This window comes from Eretmochelys imbricata, chromosome 13 (assembly GCF_965152235.1).
Source record: "Eretmochelys imbricata isolate rEreImb1 chromosome 13, rEreImb1.hap1, whole genome shotgun sequence".
In the NCBI taxonomy this organism is placed as follows: domain Eukaryota; kingdom Metazoa; phylum Chordata; order Testudines; family Cheloniidae; genus Eretmochelys; species Eretmochelys imbricata.
Genome location: NC_135584.1, coordinates 8,180,001 through 8,203,488, shown reverse-complemented (window position 1 = coordinate 8,203,488; position 23,488 = coordinate 8,180,001). Strand labels below are relative to the sequence as shown.

Sequence of the window (23,488 nt, the reverse complement as noted above, 5' to 3'; positions counted from 1 at the left end):
GTCAGCGACTTGCCCAGTAGATCAGGCTCCCTTTCTAGTATAAGCTTCTCAGAGCCTGACATACAGGTTTCATTAGCTACCCAATGCTTTACCTTCAACAAACAGGGCAGCGTGGGGACACTCCTGTGAAGCTGGAACTCAACTGTCAGTGACACCGCTCATCATGAGAAATTCCCCACTAAACTATCATGATAGAGTCATGCCAGTGACCAGTATGGAATGTTAGACACTGTTGTAGATGCCTGTTACAGGCCACAACGCCATTCATCTGCTATTAGTCTGTCCACCTCTTCAGAGCATTGTAAAGCTTGTGTATTTAAGAGCCAAGTATTATTTCATGGCCTATATAATGAGAGAGGAAAGTTCACTTCTCCCCCAAAGCATTCAGGGTCAATAAATATATGTGAGCAGGGCTATGTGGTCTCATGACAAAGAGGTGCCAGAGAATGAAGTCTGTGCAGGGTAAAGTAAGCCTTCTGGCCTTAAGAGTGGTAACCTGCCGTTACAAACATCAGCATTACATGTGATGCACATAAAGTTAGTGGAGCAGAGTAACTGCTAGACAACCAGTTGAAATAAGGCCATGTCAAGGGAAAGTTGTAGTAATCCCAATCTCACTGCGATGCTTTGAAAAAAATAAAGGAGCCAAAGTGTGGCAAAATGAAGAAATCCTAATTTTAAGACGTGGAGTAGACCATAGCTCCCAAATGACCCAACTACTGTCTTGTTGCTTTGAGTCAGTTTCTCTTGAGGGAAGTGGCAGAGAATCCTACAGCTCCAGCGGACAGCGTTCCTGGGAACAGACATCAAAAATCCTGAAATCAGTTCTCCCTTTTGTTGTTGGATCTACTCTTTGACCTTTATGCTGTTTCTCTCTACATAACTAGTGTCCATTGTTTTGCAAGATTTCCATGCTCTAAGAGTGCCTTCTAATTTAATAAAATAGAGTTCACTCCTGGAACAAACGGTCAGGAAGACTAATTGCTTTAATGTGTTAAGCAAAGTAGCTGCGCGTAAACTAATCCCAGAGGCTCATAAAATTAACTTTTTGTAGCTGCTACTGATCAACGGTTATAGGTAACAGACAAAATGTTCTAAATGACTGATATCCAGTCATTTCCACACAGTTCTAATAGACAAGCTTTTGCTGTAACATCTTTAAAATGTGCCTTTGTCCATAATATTGTTTAGGAATAAATTAACTAATTTATGCACGACTGAACATACATTCCTTGCATATTCACTGCAATAGAGTCTATGCTTAACTGGGTCATCACCATCCAATCTCAAACAGAAGTTTAATCTTCCTGAGGACAGAAGATCCTTAGCGCTCTCTCGTAATCTATTACCAATGTAGTGTTTGGCACTGCTCTCTAACTCAGTAGTGCTCAAGTTCAATGCACAACTATGCCTATTTATAGCTTTCCCAATAGGTACTCAAACAGGGCATATTTTATCCAAGGTAGTTCTTTACTGACACTAAGCATCCATGCGCTGAGTACGTATGCACAGAAAGCCTAACAGCTGCTCAGTTAAAATATACCAATTTTTTACCATGTAAGATGCAAAGATGAGGACACGCTTGTGTTTCCCACAGGGCCACTGAGGATCATCCAGGAGATTTGGATTATATTCGGACGACTCACCAACTTCGCTTACTGGAAGAATGGGAGAAGTAAATACAAAATGAGTTGTAAGATAAACAAAAAAATTAGCTTTAAAGAAAGATTCCTGATGCATTTCTTAATATTAGAGGCAATCTGCAAATGGGAGGAGAAAATTCATTTAACTACACTATTCAATGCCCCAAATTCTTGGGTCTGCAAACTCAAAAGCTGCAGGTCACCTACTCATGCTCCAGGAGACACTACAGTACATAACATTCTGACCACAAAGACAGTACTTGTAAGGCGGTGACAACAGGAGACAAAAGGCAAGTGCTTTTCTTTTTTTTTTAATAGGTTTGCAATTTTTTTTTTTTGCTGCTTAAAAGTAATGCATTGTATGTGGCATACAGCTGTGAAAAAGCATATAGGATCTACCATGAACCAAGAACTCATCCATAATGCAGACTGAAAAGGAGGATGAGGCACTCACACATTGTTTATAAACATTACGATACCTCATGATCTGAATTGAAAAATACTCAGTCCATAGATATTACAAGGGTTCTAGTGAGAAGAATGAGGAGTGAGAAGACAACCTTATCACCAACTGTCCAAGTCAAAGATTTCAGTGGGATCAGGATATCTTTTTGCACCTCCCATATTCTGGTTTTAACCAGGGACCTGGCATTTAGCGCAGTCTTGGAGTTGCTTTTTGTTGTACTGTCTTGTAACAACCTCTTAGTGGCTATTACACCAGATGAGCATAGCTGGAGTGCACAATACTCTGGCCACACCCTTTCCTTCCTACTTATGCTAGGGCAGAGGCGTGGTAGAAACAGAAGAGAAAAAGAACTCTGCACTATCTAGGAACATGTTACACCAGGATTATTCTGCAAAGGCCACTTCCAGAGTGGCATAAAGGGGCTGGAGCACAGGAAAGAATCTGGCTCCATCTCTACATTTAGAAAGAAGGTGAACAGTTGTGTGGGGTAGAGGAGTCAGCTGGATGTTTTCGTCATTAGTCCTTACACTGCTGAGTTAAAAGGATGCAGTTATTTTTGCCTACTGGCATTCTGTTGCACCTGGTGTTCTATTGTCATGCTACTTATGCTCCACTGAAGTCAGCAGACTGTCCGAGAACACCTCAGGTACATTAGCAACACAGCAGGTTCCTTCTACCTGGAACATTCAAGCAGCAGAGGTAAAGGCCTGAAAGAAAGTTCCTTTTATAAAAAATGTTATTTATGGGTGTTGCGTAAGGATGCCAGAAATGGCACAGCATTGGAGATTCTAGTTTAGTGGCGGGTGAGAGTAAAGTGGTTACATATGTTGGCCAGAGATACAAAAGCCTATTTTATGTTCTCCCGTTAGAATATTGCTTTCAAGTGTGATTATAATCTGAAAAACGACTAAAAATGATATCCATATCATTCCATATTTATATCTTTCCATGGTTCCAAATGTGCTCTTTTAGCAAGCAGAAAGATGAACACTTCAATAGCCAGTCATGCAGCCTTAAATCTGGATCTGAAAGTTCAGCTGAGTTCTTGTCAGCTCATGCATTACCACACGATAAAAGATTCCGCACTTAGAATCACTCATGCATGAGGCACAACAGAACCCAACTCACTTTCAGAAAGATGTATTGACTCTACAGTATGAACAAGAAGAACACATTTGTTTTGTAAAGCATGTACAGGTAGCAGATCTGTTGAATTAGCTGTGTCACTTTTACACAGTTGCCTTTTTACCACTGAAGCACTGTAAGGTATATTGGTTTCTGGTTTGAACAGCAAGAGCTGGTGGGTTTGGGTGTTTGTTTAATTGCTGAGAAAGGGACACTGGAAACATCTTCTGCAAGTAAGATGTCACTTAAATATCAGCATTGAATAATTTAAATGCTGCTACTTTAGGGAATCTGATACTCCGGTAATTTGTTTCTCTATTTTGAGCAAAACTGTGACTAGATCTCTTATTCTGTAAGCGTGCAGAAGTTTATTCCCCTCCCTACCTCCGGCACGACCAAAACTTGCACATGTCAAAATTGCAAAAGCACCTCCTCACAGATGGCAGAGACAAAATGAACTTGTTTATACTCTTAAAAAATAAAATCTTTTGGGCAGTCAGTTGGACACATGAAGTCTATGGTATTTAGTCTGAATTTAAGAAAATCACTTATCAGTGTTCCTTTAGGTTAGGCCTTGTCACAATACTGGAAGGGCAGGGAGAGTTCTTTCTTACATTTCCATGTGTTCCAAGTGTTCAAGTAATTCTTCAAAAGAGTTGAGGGGGCGGGGGGGAAGAAACCTATCTTTTACAAAGCCTAATGTTGTCTCTCCTGATAGGAAATGTAACTAAACTGATTACTCAGAAACAGGTAATAAAATAGCAATTCCAAAGATCAGTGCTGTTCTGTTGTGCAGCCCTTTATCTCCCCTGAGCTTTTCACTCCTTTTTGCTTAGCTATCTCTAGTCTACTCATTTGATCCTTTCACTGGTCTTTGGCCACAGCTTTAGGGAATGGCCTCCTGAAGAATTCTCAACTTTATCAAATCCTTCCTAAAAGTGCTTTTTGCTGACAGCCTTCAGTTCCTATTGTAATCTAGCCTTGTTCCAGGCAAATGTATTCCTGCCATTTTATAGCATCTTACAAGGAAAAAGGGTACTGCAGTTCTCCTTGCATGCAAGCAGTGCAAAGCCATATGGAGTTTTTACCTATTTCTGTTCCTGATGGTATTGTTTTAGCTGTTACAGTTTTATGTCTTGACCCTATAAGACTCCGTGAAGCACCGAATCGACATGGAGGAACAGCACCATGATTATCAATTTTGCGGCCAACAAGGGCATTGGTTGGATACAAGAACTTTGCATAGGACACAACCTAAATAAAGACAACATGTGTTAGTAATTATAGGAGAGGCTGTGAATTACCTCTATATTTAGGCTAACACTTTCCATTCTAAAAAAAATGCTTGGAACTGTTTTTGAGTAGCTTCCATTGTTTGCAGCAGGCCTTGGGAAATTCAACAGGGAGAAAGCCAGGGGCCAGAAAAGTGTTATTTCTTTGTCCCATTAAATTTCATTTAGGTTTGGCACAAATATAAACTGTTGAAGAGTCACTATTTCTCTTCCAACACTTGCATTGTCAGCTGAATTTTGGCAGCATGCCAAATAACTGAACATGAATATTCTAATCTGAGGCTGGGCCCATATCTGCATCAAAGCAGCAGCATCAGTACACTGCTCTGGGAACCCCAGGAGAAGACATCTTCTCTGTCACTGGGGAGAATGAACTGCACAGGGGCCTCCCCACCAGTCTCACCAGACCCAGCATGACGCTTGTGGCCCATTAGTGCCACACGGGGAAGGTAGCTCTTCTCCACCTCCCGGGACACCTCTCATGAAAAGGATCTCAAAGTGCTTTATACACAATAATTAAGCTTCAGCACCTCTGGTGGGATGGACAAGTAAGGTAGGTCACTTAATGTCTACGCCTCATGATCATATAGTGACAGAGCAGGGAACACCACTTTGAGACCCACCAATCCTCAATTCTCTATTCCACCCGCAGCTCCATTCATTAGCATGGTGGGCTCTACAACAAAAAAATATTTCCTTACCTTGCCATCAGCTCCAAGCTCCACTCCTTCCAATCCAAGAACCATCTCTGAAGAGACTGAAACACCACCAGAAGGATGTCGCTGTTTCTGCCCTTCCATTTTTAGATCACTGTAAATGAAGACGGATACTGAAGTGTACTACAAGAAACTGCATTACAAGTCTAATTTCCTCTACAGTAAACACTAGACATGCCATAGCACCGACTTTACCACCACTGGAAAAAATTCCACTCTGTCTTCCCATTCCCCCTTTCAAGCAAGCATTAATTTTTAAATACCCTACTCAAAATGTAAGAGATTCACATAACTAGAGAACAATCTAACAGGACAGAAACTGGTTATTTTTAATTCAACTCAGTATTATTATGCTTACTATCATTTAAACTGAGCCATATGTAATCTTTCTTCACAAGTGTACAACCCATACTGCACTAACAAATGTACAAGTTTTGGGTAGCAAACCCAAGCAGCAAATATGTTTTACATTACTAATTTCCCTCCACTATCAGCTTACTTTTCAGTTGCAGTTTACTGACTTGAGCCCACATTCATAAAGAACACACTGACCGTAAATAGAGATTTCTAGCAGAACTCTACTTTAATAACAATATTCTACATTGCCACCTACTACAGTCAAAAAAAAAAAGTTACTGTATTTTGGTCAAACCATCATCGTCTAACAAAGAAAAGCTGAAAGAAGTGGTACGCTAGTAGCCAGCTATAGAATCCAACTCTTTCAAGTGACCTTGCTGCTTTCCCATCATGTGAGAGAAACGTTTCCCATTGCCTATTTTTGTAGAAAGTATGTTTGCATACAATACAATTTCCACCACTAAACATCCGTTTCCTTCTTCCATAAGTTATGCACAGGACACAAGTGACAACACAATTGTTTTAGCAAAAGGTGGATTAAAAGTAAATACAATACTTTCTGTAGACTGTGTATGTCAAATGTCCACAGAGCTAACTCAAAGTTCACAAGAGATTCCTACATGGATTTTCCTCTAGTTCTCATCACTTATTATTCCTCATGTGAGTATTTGCAACTGTATTGTGTACATTTTGAACACATTATTACATTTCCAAAATACATTGCATATAGTTTGCCATAAATGGATAGTTTTCAGTTCTTGGCAGTAGGCAAAGTCACAGTGGCATTCAGCATTTAATGTTATTTTCAGGGCTTAATATCTTTTTTTAAAAAAAAGAGCATCTTGAAGTATTAATTTTTATGGCTGAGTTACAAATCCCTGAAAACGAGTCAGGAAAGATAGCAGCTGCCTTTACCTCTAGTGGCACATCAGCTCTAAGGGCAAAATAATGAACAGTATGACCAAAATATTTAAAAAAAAAAAAAGCTAATAGAGCACTGAGCACTACCGCAAACCTTCGAAGAGAACCAACTGCAAACAGTGCAATAAGGCAGGCCAGGATGACCAACCCAATGGAGTTATCCAGTTTCTCTGATCAGGACTGGCAAGTTTCCATTTCCTTTAACTTAATAAAGGACTGAAACTTCCCAACTCAAGTTTTTGCTTTTGGTGATAGCTGGCCAAGGTGGTAGCAAATGCTCTTATCACATTATGTAAAGGAAAAAACCATTAAAAAAAAAACCCCACTGAAAGCCCAAACAAAAGCACAATTGGTGACAAATACCTAGTGCACTCCATCTTTCCCGATTATTTTTTTTTGGCCAAGAAAAGTAAACTCAAGACTCCTGGCTTCAATCTTTTACTATTACTATTAGAGTGGCAGCAAAAGGTGGAAGGAGAGGTAGTTTGACTTTTTGTTTTGAATAAAAAGATTCAAATATTCTGTAAACCCCCTAAAAGTGTAGCATAACTGGTTACCTTGGGGAAAAAAAAAAGTTTCTGTCCTAACACCACCACCCTTATTCATAATGTCAGGTTTTTGCGGCAAGCAAGATGTCTTAGGCCTTGATATTGCAAACATTTAGGCACTTGCTAACCCTGCACACATGAGTAGTCTCATCATAGAATGGTTTCACATACATGAAGTTAAGCACGTGCGTAAGTGTCTCCAGGAACAGGGCCCCATTTCCCTTTTAAATTCCAAAGCATACACTTCATAAGAACATAACAAGAACATAAGAATGGCCATACTGGGTCAGACCAATGGTCCATCTAGCCCAGTATCCTGTCTTCAAACAGAGCCTGGTGACATGCTTCAGAAGGAATGAACAGAACAGGGCAACTTATTTTTTATCCTGTCATCCAGTTCCAGCTTCTAGCAGTCAGAAGTCTAGGAACACCCATAGTACAGGGTTGCATTCCTGACCATCTTGGCTAATAGCCATTGATGGATCTTTTCTCTATGAACTTATCTAATTATTTTTTGAACCCAGCTATACTTCTGGCCTTCAGAACATTCCCTGGCAATGAATTCCACAGGTTGACTATGTGTTCTGTGAAGAAATATTTCCTTCTGTTTGTTTTAAACCTGCTGCCTATTAATTTCACTGTGTGACCCTTGTTCAGGTATTATGTGAAGGGGTAAATAACACTTTCTTATTCACTTTCTCCACACCATTCTTGATTTCACTGACCTCTATCTCTCCCCCCCCCCCTCATTTGTCTCTTTCCCCAGCTGAATGGTCTCTGTCTTTTTAATCTCTCCTCACATGGAAGCAGTTCCATACCCCTAATCATTTTGTTGCCCTTCTCTGTACTTTTTTCCAGTTCTAATATATCTTTTTTGAGATGGGACAAACGGAACTCCATGTAGTATTAGCCATGTGGGTGTGCAATGGATCTATATAGTGGCAGTTTGATTGTTTCTGTCTTATCTGTCCCTTTTCTAATGGGTCCTTACATTGTTTGGTTTTTGGACTGCTGCTACACACTGAGCGGATGTTTTCAGAGAACTATACATGATGACTCAAGTTCTTTCTTGAGTGGTAGCAGCTAATTTAGACCCCATCATTTTGTATGCATAGGTGTGATTATGTTTTCCAATGTGCACTATTTTAGATTTATCAACACTGAATTTCATCTGCCATTTTGTTGCCCCATCACCCAGTTTTGTGAGATCCCTTTGTAACTCTTTGCAGTCAGCTTTGGACTTACCTATCTTGAATACTTTTTTTTTATCACCTATAAACTTTGCTATCTCTCGGTTTACTACTTTTTCCAGATCATTTATGAATATGTTGAACAGCACTAGTCCCTGTATAAATCCTTGGGGGACTCTGCTAGTTACCTCTCCACTGTGAAAACTGACAGTTTATTCCTAACCTTTGTTTCCTATCTTTTAACCAGTTACTGATCCATGAGAGGACACTCCCCCTTATCCCATAACTTCTTACTTTGCTCGAGAGCCTTTGGTGAGGGACCTTGTCAAAGGCTTTCTGAAAGTCCATGTACACTATATCCACTGGATTGTTTGTTGACACCCTCAAATAATTCTAATAGATTGGCGAGGCATGATTTCCCTATACAAAACCAGTGCTGACTCTTCCCCAACACATCATGTTCATCTCTGTGTCTGATAATTCGGTTCTTTAATTTCAACCAGTTTGCCTGATACTGAAGTTTGGCTCACCAGCCTGTAATTGCTACGACTGCGTTTTGACCCTTTTAAAAAACACAAGTAGTTCTGCAATTTCGTATCTGAATTCCTTCAAAACTCTTGGTGAATACATTCTGGTCCTGGTGAATTATTACTGTTTAATATATCAATTTATTCCAAGACCTCCTCTACTGATACCTCAGTCTGGGACAGCTCCTGAGATCTGTCACCTAAAAAGAATGGCTCAAGTGTGGGAGTCTCCCTCACATTCTCTGCAGTGAAGATTGACACAAAGAATTCATTTGGCTTTTCTGCAACAGTCTTGTCTTACTTGAGTGCTCCTTTAGCAGCTTGATCATCCAGTGGCCCCAGTGATTGCTTGGCAGGCTTCCTGCTTCTGATGTACTGAAAACTTTTGCTGTTACTTTGTGTGACTTTCGCTAGTTGCTCTTCAAATTCTTTTTGGTTTGCCTAATTATACTTTTACACTTGACTACCATGCATGGGCTTTTGGCTGATGAAGGGGGTGGGTGGAATTTTACTGACTCTCTATGGGAAGCCTGGTTGAATATTTTAATTGACATTGAATCAATTTGATTTTTATATTTTACTACTCAATGAGTGCACTGCTATTTTGTGCATGCCTTAAGTCTGATAAGCACATTTAAAATATACCCTGAAATAAAAGAAAATGCATACTAAAATGGGCTATGGTACATTACAGCTACATTCACTTATGAGGCTACCTCATTTAATAAATTAGGCTGTTGTATATGGTAACTGACTGGACACTTCAGAGCAGTGCAGATATGTCAAGTTAAAAGTAGAGACTCACCTGATTCGTAAGCTCTCCCCATATGGCAGGATAGAAAAAGCCACACATAAGGTTCGTTTAGCACAGATTAATACTATCCTGAAAGCAGACAAGAAAAGATTAAAGTGAGAACTGAAACAAAAGTTTTCTGCAGCTATAAAACATCAGCCTTGCTAGCAACCCTGTAGTTTCCTATGAAGTGTGCACATACAAAGATTTTTCTTAAATGGCTTCTCTAAAGAACCTAGGATGGTTGTGGAGTTTATACTAAAGAAAGCAACACAAAACCAGAGGGCATTCATATAAGGCTGAGGCCCCACAGGATCAAGGTGTGTAAAGTTCTCAGGAGAGCCAAGAGTGACTCCCATCTTGCAAAAACAACAAAGTGTCTGGTGGCACCTTAAAGACCATAACAGATTTATTTGAGCATAAGCTTCCGTGGGTACACACCCCACTTCTTCAGATGTTGCATCTGAAGAAGTGGGGTTTTTACCCACGAAAGCTTATGCTCAAATAAATCTGTTATGGTCTTTAAGGTGCCACCAGACACTTTGTTGTTTTTGTGGATACAGACTAACATGGCTACCCCCGATACCTGTTCCCATCTTGCAGCTGCTCAGAGTGTTTAGCAGCATGAGTCAGCCACTGTACACGGACTTTTAAAATAGGAAGATAATTTTGTAAACAATATTTGTAGTCATGCATGCTGAGGTAGTGGTAGCAAGCCTGTACTTCAGAACCTATGCTGAGCACCTGCTGTTGTCAGGAAACAATCCATCCTCACATAAAGCATCACACAACAGGCCTTCCTCCCACCCCCGTCAGCCATTAGACATTAATTAAGTAATAGCCAACATGGATTTGTTGAGAACAAATCATGCCAAACCAACCTAATTTCCTCCTTTGACTGGGTTACTGGCCTAGTGGAAGGGAGGAAAGCAGTATGTGAGATATCTCTTGATTTTAATAAGGCCCGCAGTACCACATGACATGCTCTTAAGTCAATTAGGGAAATGTGGTCTAGATGAAATAACTATAAAGTGGGTGCATGACTGGTTAAAAGACCATACTCAAAGAGTCGTTATCAATGGTTCACTGTTGAACTGGTGGGATGTACATAGTGGGGTCCTGCAGGGGTCTGTCTTGGGCCCGGTAATATTCGATATTTTCATGAATGATTTGGATAATGGAGTGGAGGGTATGCTTATAAAATGGGTGGATGACATAGCACTGGATGAGGCTGTAAGCACTTTGGAGGACAAGAATAGAATTCAGGATGGCCTTGACAAATTAGAGAATTGGTACAAAATCAACAGAATTAAATAAAGAATATTACACTTAGGAAGGAAAAAATAATCAAATGTATAGATACAAAGTGGGAAATAAATGGCTAGGTGGAAGTGCTGCTAAAAAGGATCAGGGGGGTATAGTGGATCACAAACTGAATGAGTAAACAGTGTGATGCACTTGTATGAAAGACTAATATTCTGGGGTGTATTAACAGGAGTGTTGTATGTACTACACAGGTGGATATTTTTCCCACTCTGTTTGGCACTGGTGAGGCCTCAGCAGGAGTACGGTGTCCAGTTTGGGCACCACACTGGAAGAAAGATGGGGACAAACTGAAGAGAGTCCATAGGAGAACAACAAAAATGCTCAAAAGGTTTAGAGAAAAGCTGACCTAAAAAACTGGTATGTTTAGTTTTGAGAAAAGATGGCTGATGGGGGACTTAACCACAGCCTTTCAATGTGTTAAGATCTGTCATAAAGAGGACGATGATAAATTGTCCTTTATGTCCCCTAAAGGTATGACAAGAAGTAAAATGGCTTAATTTGCAGCAAGGGAGATTTAGATTAGATATTAGAATTTTTTTTCTAACTCTAAGGATAGTTAAGCACAGAAATAGGCTTCCAAGGGAGGTTGTGGAATCCCTGTCATTAGAGGTTTTTAAGATGAGGGTTGGACAAAACATTTGTAAGGGTTGGTATAGGTACACTTGGTCCTGCCTCTGTGCAGGGGGCTGGACTAGATGACCTCTTGAGGTCCCTTCCAACTCTACATTTCTATGGTTCTATTGATAGGGGATACTTGGCTCCTACATAAATCACTTTTCCACCCCCCAGTTCTCATAGAGCTTTACAAGAAGTGGGTACAGATTATCATCTTCATTTTACTGCCCAGGAACCTCAGACACAGAGAGGTTACGTGACTTGCACAAGCTCATACAACAAACTGATGAAACAGCCAGGCGCACAACTCAGGTCTCCAGACTTCCATTCCATTCCCTACCCCCTGGAGCATACAGCCTCTCTAATTAGCTGGAGCTAAGGACTACAGTCTAGTATTAAATCTATTAAATAGAAGTAAATAGAACCGTTGAGTTTACTCAAATTTCACAAATAAGAACGATCAGATTTTTTTTTGCATTCATTCTCTCCACTTCAAGAGCTGAAGTCACTAAGTTCTTTTCCGACCCAAACAATTCCCAAGTGTCACATTGCTCAACTATCTGAGGGTCCATGTTGGCTTTTACCCTCACATATCTTAGCAGTCAAACTTGTACGGGTACATTTTACACTTAGAAATAGATGTATATAAAATTTTATAAAAGTCTTATTCCCCCGTCCAGTATATTTTAGATACTGCAGTGTCCAAGAATCAAATCTTTGGATAAACCAGCCTATTTCCTCGACTCCAACATTCCTGTGTGTTAAGCTGTAATTATTTGTGACCCAAATCTGCCAACCTTACTCATGTAAACTGGTGCTTATTCACATATATAGCCCAGCTGAACTCAGAAAGACTACTCACATGAGTTAAGTCCTACTTCATGCAAATAAGGGTGTCAGAGTCAGACCCCAAGTGAATATAAAACATTACCTGCTATTCTTTGTATCATATTGTCTCATATTCTTGATGAAGTGCATCTTCTTCAAGCTTTTGTGTCTTGGAGATCCAGACGTGTGCTTGGTTCTGCAATTAAAAAGAGGTATAAAGTGATCTAAAACAAAGATGTAGATGTTATGATCAGATGGCGGCACTAGCATGCAGGACCTCAGATATTCAGCTTTGAGGAGGGTGGAGGGAGGAGAGGACTTGCATGCAACGAGTTAAGATTAATGCTGCTTTTGAAAAAGTACCTTCGTACACTGGCACATTCCACTATGTCTTCTAAAAATTCTAGAGAGCAGCGCTGGGAGATAAAACGCCTTCTGTAAAAATGTACAACACCATGAAGAGTGAACAATATTAGTTCATGGCCTTTGAGATAGGAAACTGCAACAGAGAGCTATGAAGTCTTAAGATATTGTACTTCTCACAAAAGATAGCTGAAATATTCAAACCTCAGCATCTTTAAACTTCTGAAGAGGCCAAGAAACGTAGAGTTCCCAAAGCAACCAGTTTATACTGAGTAAAGGGGTTCATCTTTTTAACAAGTTGGTTCTCTTAACAAAGGTGTCATTTGACTAATCAAAATACTTAATATATTCTGTAGAACAGAAAAGCCTGCCTGCAAGTTACCACTCTTCCGGAATCTTTGCAATACAAAGTTTAAAAGACCCAATGAGAGGTGTGGGAAAATCCCTTACTTGGGGTGGGAGGGGGAAAATAAAATTTATCTCATAGCTTGTGTGCTTTTCCTCAATTCAGCAAATAGGACTAGTTACTTTCCCTGTGATATGAGTTTAGATAAACTAAAAAAGCCTTCTTAAACAACAGGTCTGGCTCAATAAAAGCAACAGAAGTACTTTAAGAAAACTATAGAAAGGGCTATTAAAGAGGAAGCTTGGGGTACTTCATGCCCATGTAAAATTCTAAAATGGAAACATGGGGGAAAAAAAATCCACAAGAAACTGAGATGGTGTAATGTTAATGGTGTATCACATTAACATGGGGAAAATGGACCTTGCCCAGAGGAATAGATTCCTATTGTCAAACGCTTAGATCATTCATTAACCAGTGAAAATGAAAACGTGATCAAAGATTTTGAAGCTATATACTCCATAAGAATGATGTGTTCAGACCCAAATGGCATTAAGAAGCCACCTCCAAGTAATAGTACTTCACTGTAACTATTAATATTCTACATCTTCTCCCTCTGTCTTAGTAGCCATAAACACCCCGTGTACTCAGATATTTGAGTTTTTCCTTCTGTTCTTCTTGAGAAGGTGTCTGTTAATTCTGTAATATGCACGGTCAGAACTGGATTAATTATATCAAAAGAAGCCAGTTTAGAGACTGTACTAGACAAGTAAGGGGACACTGGTTTAAAAAAAGTTTGGTAAGATTTTAAAGACAGAAAGACAACGGAGTTTCTTTAAAGTATAAGCAAATATCCCTACATCCCAGGGGAAACAAAAGGACAGCAGTGTTTACGTTAAGAACTATGAGAAACAGCAACTGGTTTTCTTCTATCAAGACTAATTCTGTAATTGGACATACAGAAGCTAGATATTCTCTTGCACAGCTGGCTCTTACTGACTAAGTATTTTCAGTTAGTCTACTTTTAGGAATTCCATCAAGCACTTAAAAAATAAGCAGCTACACACGTTGGTAAATAAACCAGAAAAAAAAAAGACTAAAGGTCAAAATTGAAAGACAGGAAAAACCCCAAAAAACCCAACAAAACAAAAAAAAACTACGTCAGCCTGCACTATTATTTGGGTGCCTGAACAGATGTATAGATAAGGCCAGAAGGGACTACCGTGGTCATCTAGTCTGACGACCTGTACAACAGGCCAAAGGACTTCCCCAAATTAAAAACTACAGCATATGTTTTAGAAAGACATCCAATCTTGATTTTAAAATTGCCAGTCATAGAGATGTCATCACAGCCCTGGGTAAATTGTTTCAATGATTAATTACCCTCGCTTAAAAATGTGCACTCTATCTTTCATTGAATCTTGCACTCTATCTAGCCATTGAATCTGTCTGCTAGACTGAAGAACCCATCATCAATTTTTTGTTCCCTATCTAGGTATTTACTGATTGTAATAAAGTCACCTTTAAGCCTTCAGTTTGCTAAGATGAATATGTTTAGCTACTTGAATCTATTACTATAAAGGGCTTTTTCCAATCCTTTCATCGTTCTTGTGGCTCTTCTCTGAAATCTCTCCAATTTTTCAACATCCGTCTTGAACTGTGGACACCAGAACTGGACATGGTATTCCAGTAGCCATCGGACACAGTGCCAAAGACAGAAGTAATATAACCTCCTTACTCATACTTGAGATTCCCATTTATACATCCAAATATGGCTTTAGGTGTCTAACTTTAGGCACTTAACTTTGGAAGTAAAAATGTAATTTTAGATAATTATAAAAAGATTAAGATGACAAATTTTGATTTCCTCCTCCCCATCCTTTTCTCAATTTCTTTAAAGATACTGTCAGAGCTGTTGATAAAAATGTTAGTCCAGTCACACTTTAAAAGTAGTAAATAATCATCATGTAAAAGCTGCAACTATACAGTGCTTTTCCTGCAAATGCAAGATCTGCAATTTGCATGGTAAGCAAAGACCCTTTATGATGAGAATATCTGCATTTCTATGTTAAATCCTTACCAGTTTTTCCTACTAAAGTTAAAGTAAAAAAAAAAGTCACTTTTAATAACTGTACAAAGAGAAAGTCTCCAGGAATAGCTCTGCCTACATATTAAGATACCCTGGATAAAGATTTGAAAATTAGACTATTTATTTTCTGTAGTAAGAATTCCAATTAGTAGTTTGCACTTCACTATAAAATGAATCCATCCACTTTGTCCAAATTATTAGAAAACTAAATGCCTTCATACATTGCTGAAACCCAGTTAAAAAATAATAATCATGATTTACCATTCGTATCTACTTTTTGTAAGAGAGCATCAAGAGACCCAAGACAAAACTACATTACTGTATGCATTTTTCTCCCTTGGCAGTAAAGGGCATCAAAAGCAAATGTGATTAACAACTAATTATGGCTTAAGGAAATATGTAATGACATTCTCCAATACAGAACTTGGCATTTTCACTAGAAAGCAAATCTGACATCTCGAACAATTTCACTAAGAGAAATTAAGGTGTTCTCTGGAAAGAGCAAAGCTCAAGCAAGCACTCAGCTGAAAAATTTGAGTCGCTCCTTGCATACAAGAATGGAAAGAATGTTAAATCTTCTCATGTGTGAGTTAATCAATGTTAGAAACGGTCTTTCTAGTCAGTCAAATGGCTAGAAACTTGGTACATCCACGGGGAATGGATCACCTGTAGCCCCAAGGTCCTCTGCCAAAATTGCAGTTTTAAAACATTTCTTTGTATAACTCTTTTTAAAGTAGTTTCAATCCTACTCATGGTTATTTTGGAGCCATCGCAGCCACAAACATGGCTACTGCAGTGGTATTTCAGCATGCAACATCATCCAAGATAGACAGGTGTCCACATAAATCAAACAATTCCTGGTGTTCTGAGAAGGCCATTACACATGATGCAACATTCTCAGATCTGGAATTCTGCCCCTGACCTAAGTTTAGGAAACATCACAGGACTCACGTTGTACGGTCTACAGCAGCGGTACTCAAACTGTGGGTCAGAACCCCAAAGTGGGTTGCGACCCCATTTTAATGGGTTGCCAGCGCTGGCATTAGACTTACTGCGGCCCTGGGCTGAAACTGAAGCCTGAGCCCCACTGCCCAGGGACAAAGCCCAAAGGCTTCAGCCTTGGGTGGCAGGGCTCAGGTTACAGGCCCCCCACCTGGGGCAGGCTCAGGCTTCAGTCCACCCTTGTGGGGTCATGTAATAATTTTTATTGTCAGAAGGGGGTAACAGTGTAATGCAGTTTGAAAACTCCTTGGGTCTACAGCATCAAGCCCATCAGGATGTGATGAAGCACGACTAGCCCCGTCCCCCATTAATTTGGTTTTCTCCATGTCTAACAAAACTCGCACAGATGTAGATTGCGGATTCTATCTGTGTGTGTGTGCACATGCAGGTGCATGTGTGGTGGTGGTGGGGGAATAGTTGCATAAAAGGGTGTTGGTTTAGTCAACTAATAAAGGAAGACACAATCCCCACCTGTAGGAATCTATGGCCAAAGCCACCTTGGTGAAAGTGTAGAGTACCACAGGGATATGCAAATACAAGTTCTCCTTGCTTGGCTGCATGAAGCCCACTTAAAAGGCGGGCACCAGGAAGGAAAGAGCTTGTTCTTTATTCCAGGAAGGTCTGTAAAATTAACTCTCTAGGATTATGAAGTACAGCGAGAATATCTGCTTCCTGGAGAGAGCACCTGTACTTATTGCTCTGAACTTTATGGAAAGATTCAAGGTTTTGGTGTGTGTGATATATTCAGCATGTTTAGGAGGGTACCATTAAGTCCTCTGTATTATTTTTTAAAACATCAACAGATGTTGGTTAGAATCAGCAAGTCTCAGTGTCTCCAGAACCGATTTATTTGGATGCTTAGTGAGACGTAATCTCCATCACTAGTTATGCTAGGGCCGAGCAAAAAGGTCTTGGGCTCACTTTTGGATTGTCTACTTGCATTCATGTCCAAGTGGTGGCTGGGGAGCAAATGCTAGTCCCACTTGCCATGCCCAACTCCAGCCAGAAGAGGAAAACCACCTGTTTGGAAGCAGCCAGCCCACCTTGGAAGGTGCATTTTCAGAGCCTGTGCAGGATAACAGGAAGCATTACGATAGTGAAGCATACTGCTCTGGGAAAAACTGGCCAAGTCCACTGATGTTTAGATGTATTTGAAAGGAGGAGAAGGGCCTCACACTCACTGTCTGAAATTGGACCATATAATTCACAGGAAATCAGATCTGCTGACAGCCTGCTTCTGCACTAGGAGCAAAAACCCAGACACTACAATAAGAATGTCTAGTCAGATTTGCTTGGTTCAGTCTTCCAAACCTCTGGCTTCTGCCCTTAGCCCATACTTCAGTTTGCTGGGCTTGCTCTGAGCTCAGGTTTGCTGCTTGACACATTAAATGTGAAAATTAAAGCAAGAGGAACCTCATTTTAGGGCCAGGGGAAGCTTACACAACTGAAGTTTATTTTTTCCTAAATAAAATAATCAATCTCAGTCCATTTGACTCAATGTTAGGAATGGAGAGAGCACGTGTCTAGGTGATCCACTTTAAAAGATTGCATTTTGACAAGAAATGAAAGAGGTGTTTGCATTAATACCTTCCTCTGTCCCTCCCAAGCTCAGGAACTTGATGATGTGCTTTGCCTGCACACTGAAGAGGTGTCAGGAATATTACCCATTCTTGAATATCACAAAGCTTTACTTCCCACAGTTGCAGTTTCTTGAAGTTGAGAAGGTCAGGAAGAGATATCTGAACCAGTATACACAGAGAAACACTACAGCATAGGAAGATCCCACCACATACTCTGAACCACAAACAATACAACCTGAGTACTGAGGTGGAGGAAGAGATGGAATGCCTACCACTGTTCTAAGTGCAAGATCAAGGACTGGGTTAGTCACTGCAGACAATTACTGCCTCAAATCTACACCCAACTCACCTGAGCAAGGAGGGAAGAGGTCAGTGGGGGCGTGAAAAGAAGCTAGTTAAGGACAGATCAAAAGGTGGAAACCCAACTCTCTTCAGTTTTTATTCTTAAAGTAGCAGGAACACATCTCCTTCCATTCCCTTTCATTTTAAGAATGCGTGTATTTACGTTGAAGAGTCACAGTTTGTTCTTTAAGCTGTAGATTTTTGATGACCAAATCATGTTTAAGCTGGTGAATGCAGCTGTCATCTTGACAATTCATGACATTATTTCCTTCCCGGTATCTCCATTGGCTTGCATATTACTGCCAAGATATGTGAATTGATTCACTTCCTGTATTCCTTTGCCTTCCAATGTAATGTCTCAATTGAGTTGGGAGTTGTTGGGGATCTCATTGGATTTGTTTTTTTGTAACCGATTATTAACCCCATGTTTCTTGCAATGCTGTTCAGCCTTCAGTCTTTGTTTGCATGTTAGTTCAAGTGTCACTTAGAAGGGTGTTATATCAGCAGAAGTATACTAAAAGATTTAGATTCTGCTAAACCATGGCCATGTTGGATCCATCTACACTTGTTCTCATAATGAAGTCAATAGCAAAGCCAAACAGGAGAGGTTCCTTGTTTGACATCAGTGTCCATGTTAAACTATTCCCTCAAGTCTGTGTTCACTTTAACGGTGTATGCTGCACCTTGATATGCAGGCTTGATGATGATAATTATTTCTATTGCCATACGATAATACAGATGTGTCAGAGGGAACGGCAATGGAGGCTGTCAAATCCTTTCTTAAAAATCTATGACGACAGATTTCGGAGTGGTAGCCATGTTAGTCTGTATCAGCAGAAAGAATGAGTACGTGCCACAAGTAGTCCTCGTCGTTCTTTAAAAAAAATCTATGACGTTTATGAGGAGTGCGTTTTGCCACTTGATGCTCTCCTTCAATGATTATTCTTAGGGTGAAAATGTGGTTAAGACGTGATCTTCTGGCTGGAAATCCAGCCTGCTCTTCCCTTAGCTTTGCCTCAACTGCTTCCTTTATTCTGCAGAAGCCTTTGCCTGTCATTGAAAGGGAGTACAATATCTTGCCAGATACTGAAGTCATCTAGGTCACCTTGCTTCGGTATTTTGAATATACAGCCATTTTTCCATTGTTCTTGAGCCTCTTCTTGATTCCACACTTTGTTGAAAAATTCAGTGATTTTATCAATGGTTGTCACTTCCCCAGTGACTTGATCCTCACCTTCTGCTTTAAAATTTTTTTACTGCATCTTTTATTTCTTTGTTTGTGATGCAAGATGGTCTAGTTCTGGGTGTTCAATTTCTTTGTCAAAATCACCAATAGCTTCCTGTAGTGCTGGTTAGCGCTCTGTCCATCACAGCTGTTCTCATTTTTCCTGAACAGGTCCTCTGGCTGGAGTACACTTGCCAGTTAGAACCCCGCTGAGTTGATTTACTACCACCTTTTTTAGCAGCTGCTTCAGCATTGTTGGTGATGACAGGTTTCAGAGCAGCAGCCGTGTTAGTCTGTATCCGCAAAAAGAAAAGGAGGACTTGTGGCACCTTAGAAACTTACAAATTTATTTGAGCATAAGCTTTCGTGAGCTACAGCTCACTGCATCCAATGAAGTGAGCTGTAGCTCACAAAAGCTTATGCTCAAATTTGTTAGTCTAAGGTGCCACAAGTCCTCCTTTTCTTATTGTTGGTGATGTTATCTAAATAGTTCCTCGTCTCTTCTCATACTGCTTTTTACTGCTGTATCTTTTGTTTTATACCAATGTTGTGTTTATTCTTTTTCTGAAAGCGTGTGAGAAGTCTGCTTTCTCTTGTTAAAAAAGGTTACAATATATTTACTGGGGAAAAGGTTATATGCTCTCATGTTCAGCACGGGCTCATGAGAATTTCAGGGGGAGATTTATGCTTGCACCTCTCCTGATATATGGTGTTTCCCACAGCAGTAGCAAAGTGAAACAATTTGTACAGCAGCTAGTACAATGAGTTCCCAAGCACTACTAGAATTTAGGCATGAAACAGGATCCTTGCTAGTTTCATGGAGCTTCTCCTGTGGGGAGGGGAAGAGAGCAAGAAAGAAAAGGGGAAAGCACAAGTCCGATACTATAGTGGGGGGGAGGGAAGAATTGGGATATATGTGCCATCTATCACCCCGCTGCAGTTAGGGAATCCTATTGCCACAAAGCCACCCACTATTTTATGCACACTGACAAGAGTCAGAGTCCTTCATAACAGGATGCGATTAATGGCCCTGCACATTTGTGTTAACGCAGCCCCAACGGTGGACTTCCCGACTCTGAACTGATTTGCAACCAAGCAGCAGCAGTCTAGAGTCACCAGCTTCCACACAGCCATCGCCACGCGATTCTACACCGAGAGGGCAGCTCTCATTTTGGTGTCCTTGCGTCGTAGTGCTGGGGCGAGCTCCGCATATAGTTCCAGAAAGGTGGCTTTTTTTTTTTTTTAAAACATCTGAAAACTCTGCAGACACTGCTTGTCATACCAGACCTACATAATGATGCAATCCCACCACTCAGCGCTTGTTTCCCAAGCCCAAAAGCAACAGTCCACTGTGTGCAGCTGCTCCTTGAATGCCAAAAGTAATCTGGTGTTTCTTTCCATGGCACAAAACAGGCCAGGTATCTCTGATTTCTGTTCATATTGGGTGCTCATGATATACTGCATCACCAGCCATGGTGTGTTCATGAGAGTGACCACAGCAGTGCAGGATCCATCCTTTCAGACAGAGCTGGTGGGCGCACAGTAAATAGGGGCCGTTATAAAATGCCACGAAAAGCAGTTGGAAGGCAATTAACTTAGGAGGAAAAGCTTTCTGGCACATTGCCTAGATATTAATTGCTTTGTTCAACATTGTTCCTCCTTGAAGAGCAGTAGACTTTTCACTTTAATCATCAAAGAAGATGCATCAAGTTAGCACAAAGGAATGAACTATAAATTTCTGTACAAAGTAGAAAACTGGATTAGAAACTAGTGTTAAAATGAATAATAAAGGGTAAGAGGGACTGAACTGGTTGTAGGAGATATGCTATTTTTATTATCTATATATACACACACACGCGCGCGCCACAACTAACAATTCCAGTTTGGCATGTGCTGTTAGGGTCTTGTCAACACAGCAATGACACGGACCATATAATCTGACAGCTATTTTTGAGGGGTAAATTGGGGAAGAGAATGAGGGCGAATGGGTAAATGTATTAATTAGTGCTGTGAGATGCTATATTTAACTCATGGTTATTACTATAAAAAGTTCTGACAAGTGAATCATTAAAATGAACATATAGATTTTCTAGGACATAGAAATCCACATATATAATGAAGACTTAGCCCATGAAATTTAATGGCATATTATACATTGGATATAAATGTCTAACTTCAGGAAAAATAAGGCTTCAACAGTAGTTCAGTATCAGCCAAGACCAGCTACCAACAATTTTCCAGATTCAATAGGTTGAAGCTACCCCTCACTTTTAAAAAAAAGGGTCCCCACATCGCCCTTCAAAAACATGTCTAGTACAGAGAAACAGTTTAACACTCTTAAATGAAGTTTAGTCAGAAGCCAATGTGTAGTTCAACTATTTTAGAAGTCACTTCTTAGCGTTACCATACAGTTATATACCGGTTAGGGTATCTTTTATAAACTCTTTGCTAAGGATGTGCTGATGGAGCAAGTTCTCTTGAGTTACTACTGTTGTGAAGGGCATATCATTGGTAGAGACCAGTGGAATGGCAGTAATTTGAGATGCTGCAGCTCCATGATCATACAGTTTCTAGAATCTGAACTGCACCAGGTTCTTGACTTCCTCCCATGTTCAGCGTGACATTAGCTTTTAGTTTATCATGCCATGTATTGGAGAGACACTGTTCAAAGGATAAAGGCAGAGGGGGCTCATCCACTATCCTAGGAGAATATTAAATGCTAATGCAGCCAATATTTCATCACCTCTCTAACATGCCAGACCCTTTTAAGGATGCTCTAACGAATTTGTATTCCGAAAACCCATTTGTGGCTAATTTACTTATTATCTGGTCAGAATTAATCTACATTTAAACACATATTCCACACAAGAATTCAGCTTCTTAGATAACACTACAAATTAACTGCCATAAAAGGAAAGCAAATTATTAGTTTGTTCTTGCTTCCATCACCGTGGAAGCTTAACTTGTGACAAATTAATGTTTGACATTTTTAAACCATCCATAACAGACAGGAGAAAGTCCAAATAGAACTTCATAGGATTGTAGGACTGGAAGGGCCCTCAAGAGGTCATCTAGTCCAGTCCCCTGCACTCATGGCAGGACTACGTATTATCTAGATTATAATATCCATCAACTATAATAATTTAGCAAAGTTTCATCAATCACCAAATGCTTTATCAAAAAGATGGTTTGCATTACAACAGGAAGTTCAACAAACTTGGCGTCTGGTGAACCATCAGATGGCAACTTCTACAGTCATGGACTCTACTACGAGGATACCCTTACTTCAGTTCAGAAAATTACTTTCCTTCCGAGTTCTTCAGTGATACAGCGAAAGGATTTAAACGCACACTCTTCCTATCTCGATTACCTTTCAACTGTTTGACAGAACCTAAGGCAGGATTATCACGATATTAAGGTGTGAAATTACCATCATTATGCATTCACGGACAAAAAATTGACCTAGTTTGTGCCTGTGATTGCTCAATTCTGTCTGTCTATTTAGATTGGCCAAATCACTTTGGTAACCAAGCACAATTTGTACAGCTAACTATGGTAACTGCAAGCTCAAGTCACGTCTCCAATGGAACGCCCAGTTTTAAATTCTGCACACAACAACATAGTGAAGAAATCAATTCTAGTGACCATATTGACATTCACTTTAAGTCAAGTTTCACTAACTGTTTACAGCTCAATATTTGCATCATACGCCATTCAAATTGGATGTACAACACTGAGAACTAGACCAACCATGTGTATCTCAACCTCTATTATTACGAGACTGATAACAGCCTTCACAGGCAACCTTTAAAATTGTATGAATGATATAAATTGGTTCACACAGACAGCGATGTATTTAAATAGTCAAACTTCTCTCTTCACCACATGTCTTTTCTGCTTACCTTCAATTATTCACATAGCTGAAGTTGCGTAATTTAGATCGATCCCGCCCCATAGTGTAGACCAGCCCTAAAGCTCAGACAATCATTTGCTCCAAATACAAGAAAAAAGTTACAGCGAACACCAGGACCACATTTCAGAACTACATAAGGCCTAATGCTTAGAAATAACATGCTCAAAGTTCACTGCATTTCATATATCATGCAGTTTTGGTGCTGAGTGTGTAGGCAATTCAAGGATTAAATAATGCTTTGCAAGTAAGTATTATGAAAGCCATCTGTTGTAACAAAACCACCA

At 40.0% G+C, this 23,488-nt stretch overlaps 1 protein-coding gene across 1 annotated transcript in view; it reads right to left on the bottom strand.

The window, feature by feature from the left end:
* CABLES2 (Cdk5 and Abl enzyme substrate 2) overlaps positions 1-23,488 on the bottom strand; it is a 41,913-nt gene that overhangs the window by 6,127 nt on the left and 12,298 nt on the right. The window contains exons 2-6 of the mRNA XM_077831801.1: positions 12,451-12,543; positions 9,591-9,668; positions 5,228-5,336; positions 4,323-4,488; positions 1,555-1,658 (exon numbers count right to left, since the gene is read on the bottom strand). Of these exons, the coding sequence (XP_077687927.1) occupies positions 1,555-1,658; positions 4,323-4,488; positions 5,228-5,336; positions 9,591-9,668; positions 12,451-12,543 (550 nt within the window). The remainder of the gene's footprint in view (positions 1-1,554; positions 1,659-4,322; positions 4,489-5,227; positions 5,337-9,590; positions 9,669-12,450; positions 12,544-23,488) is intronic.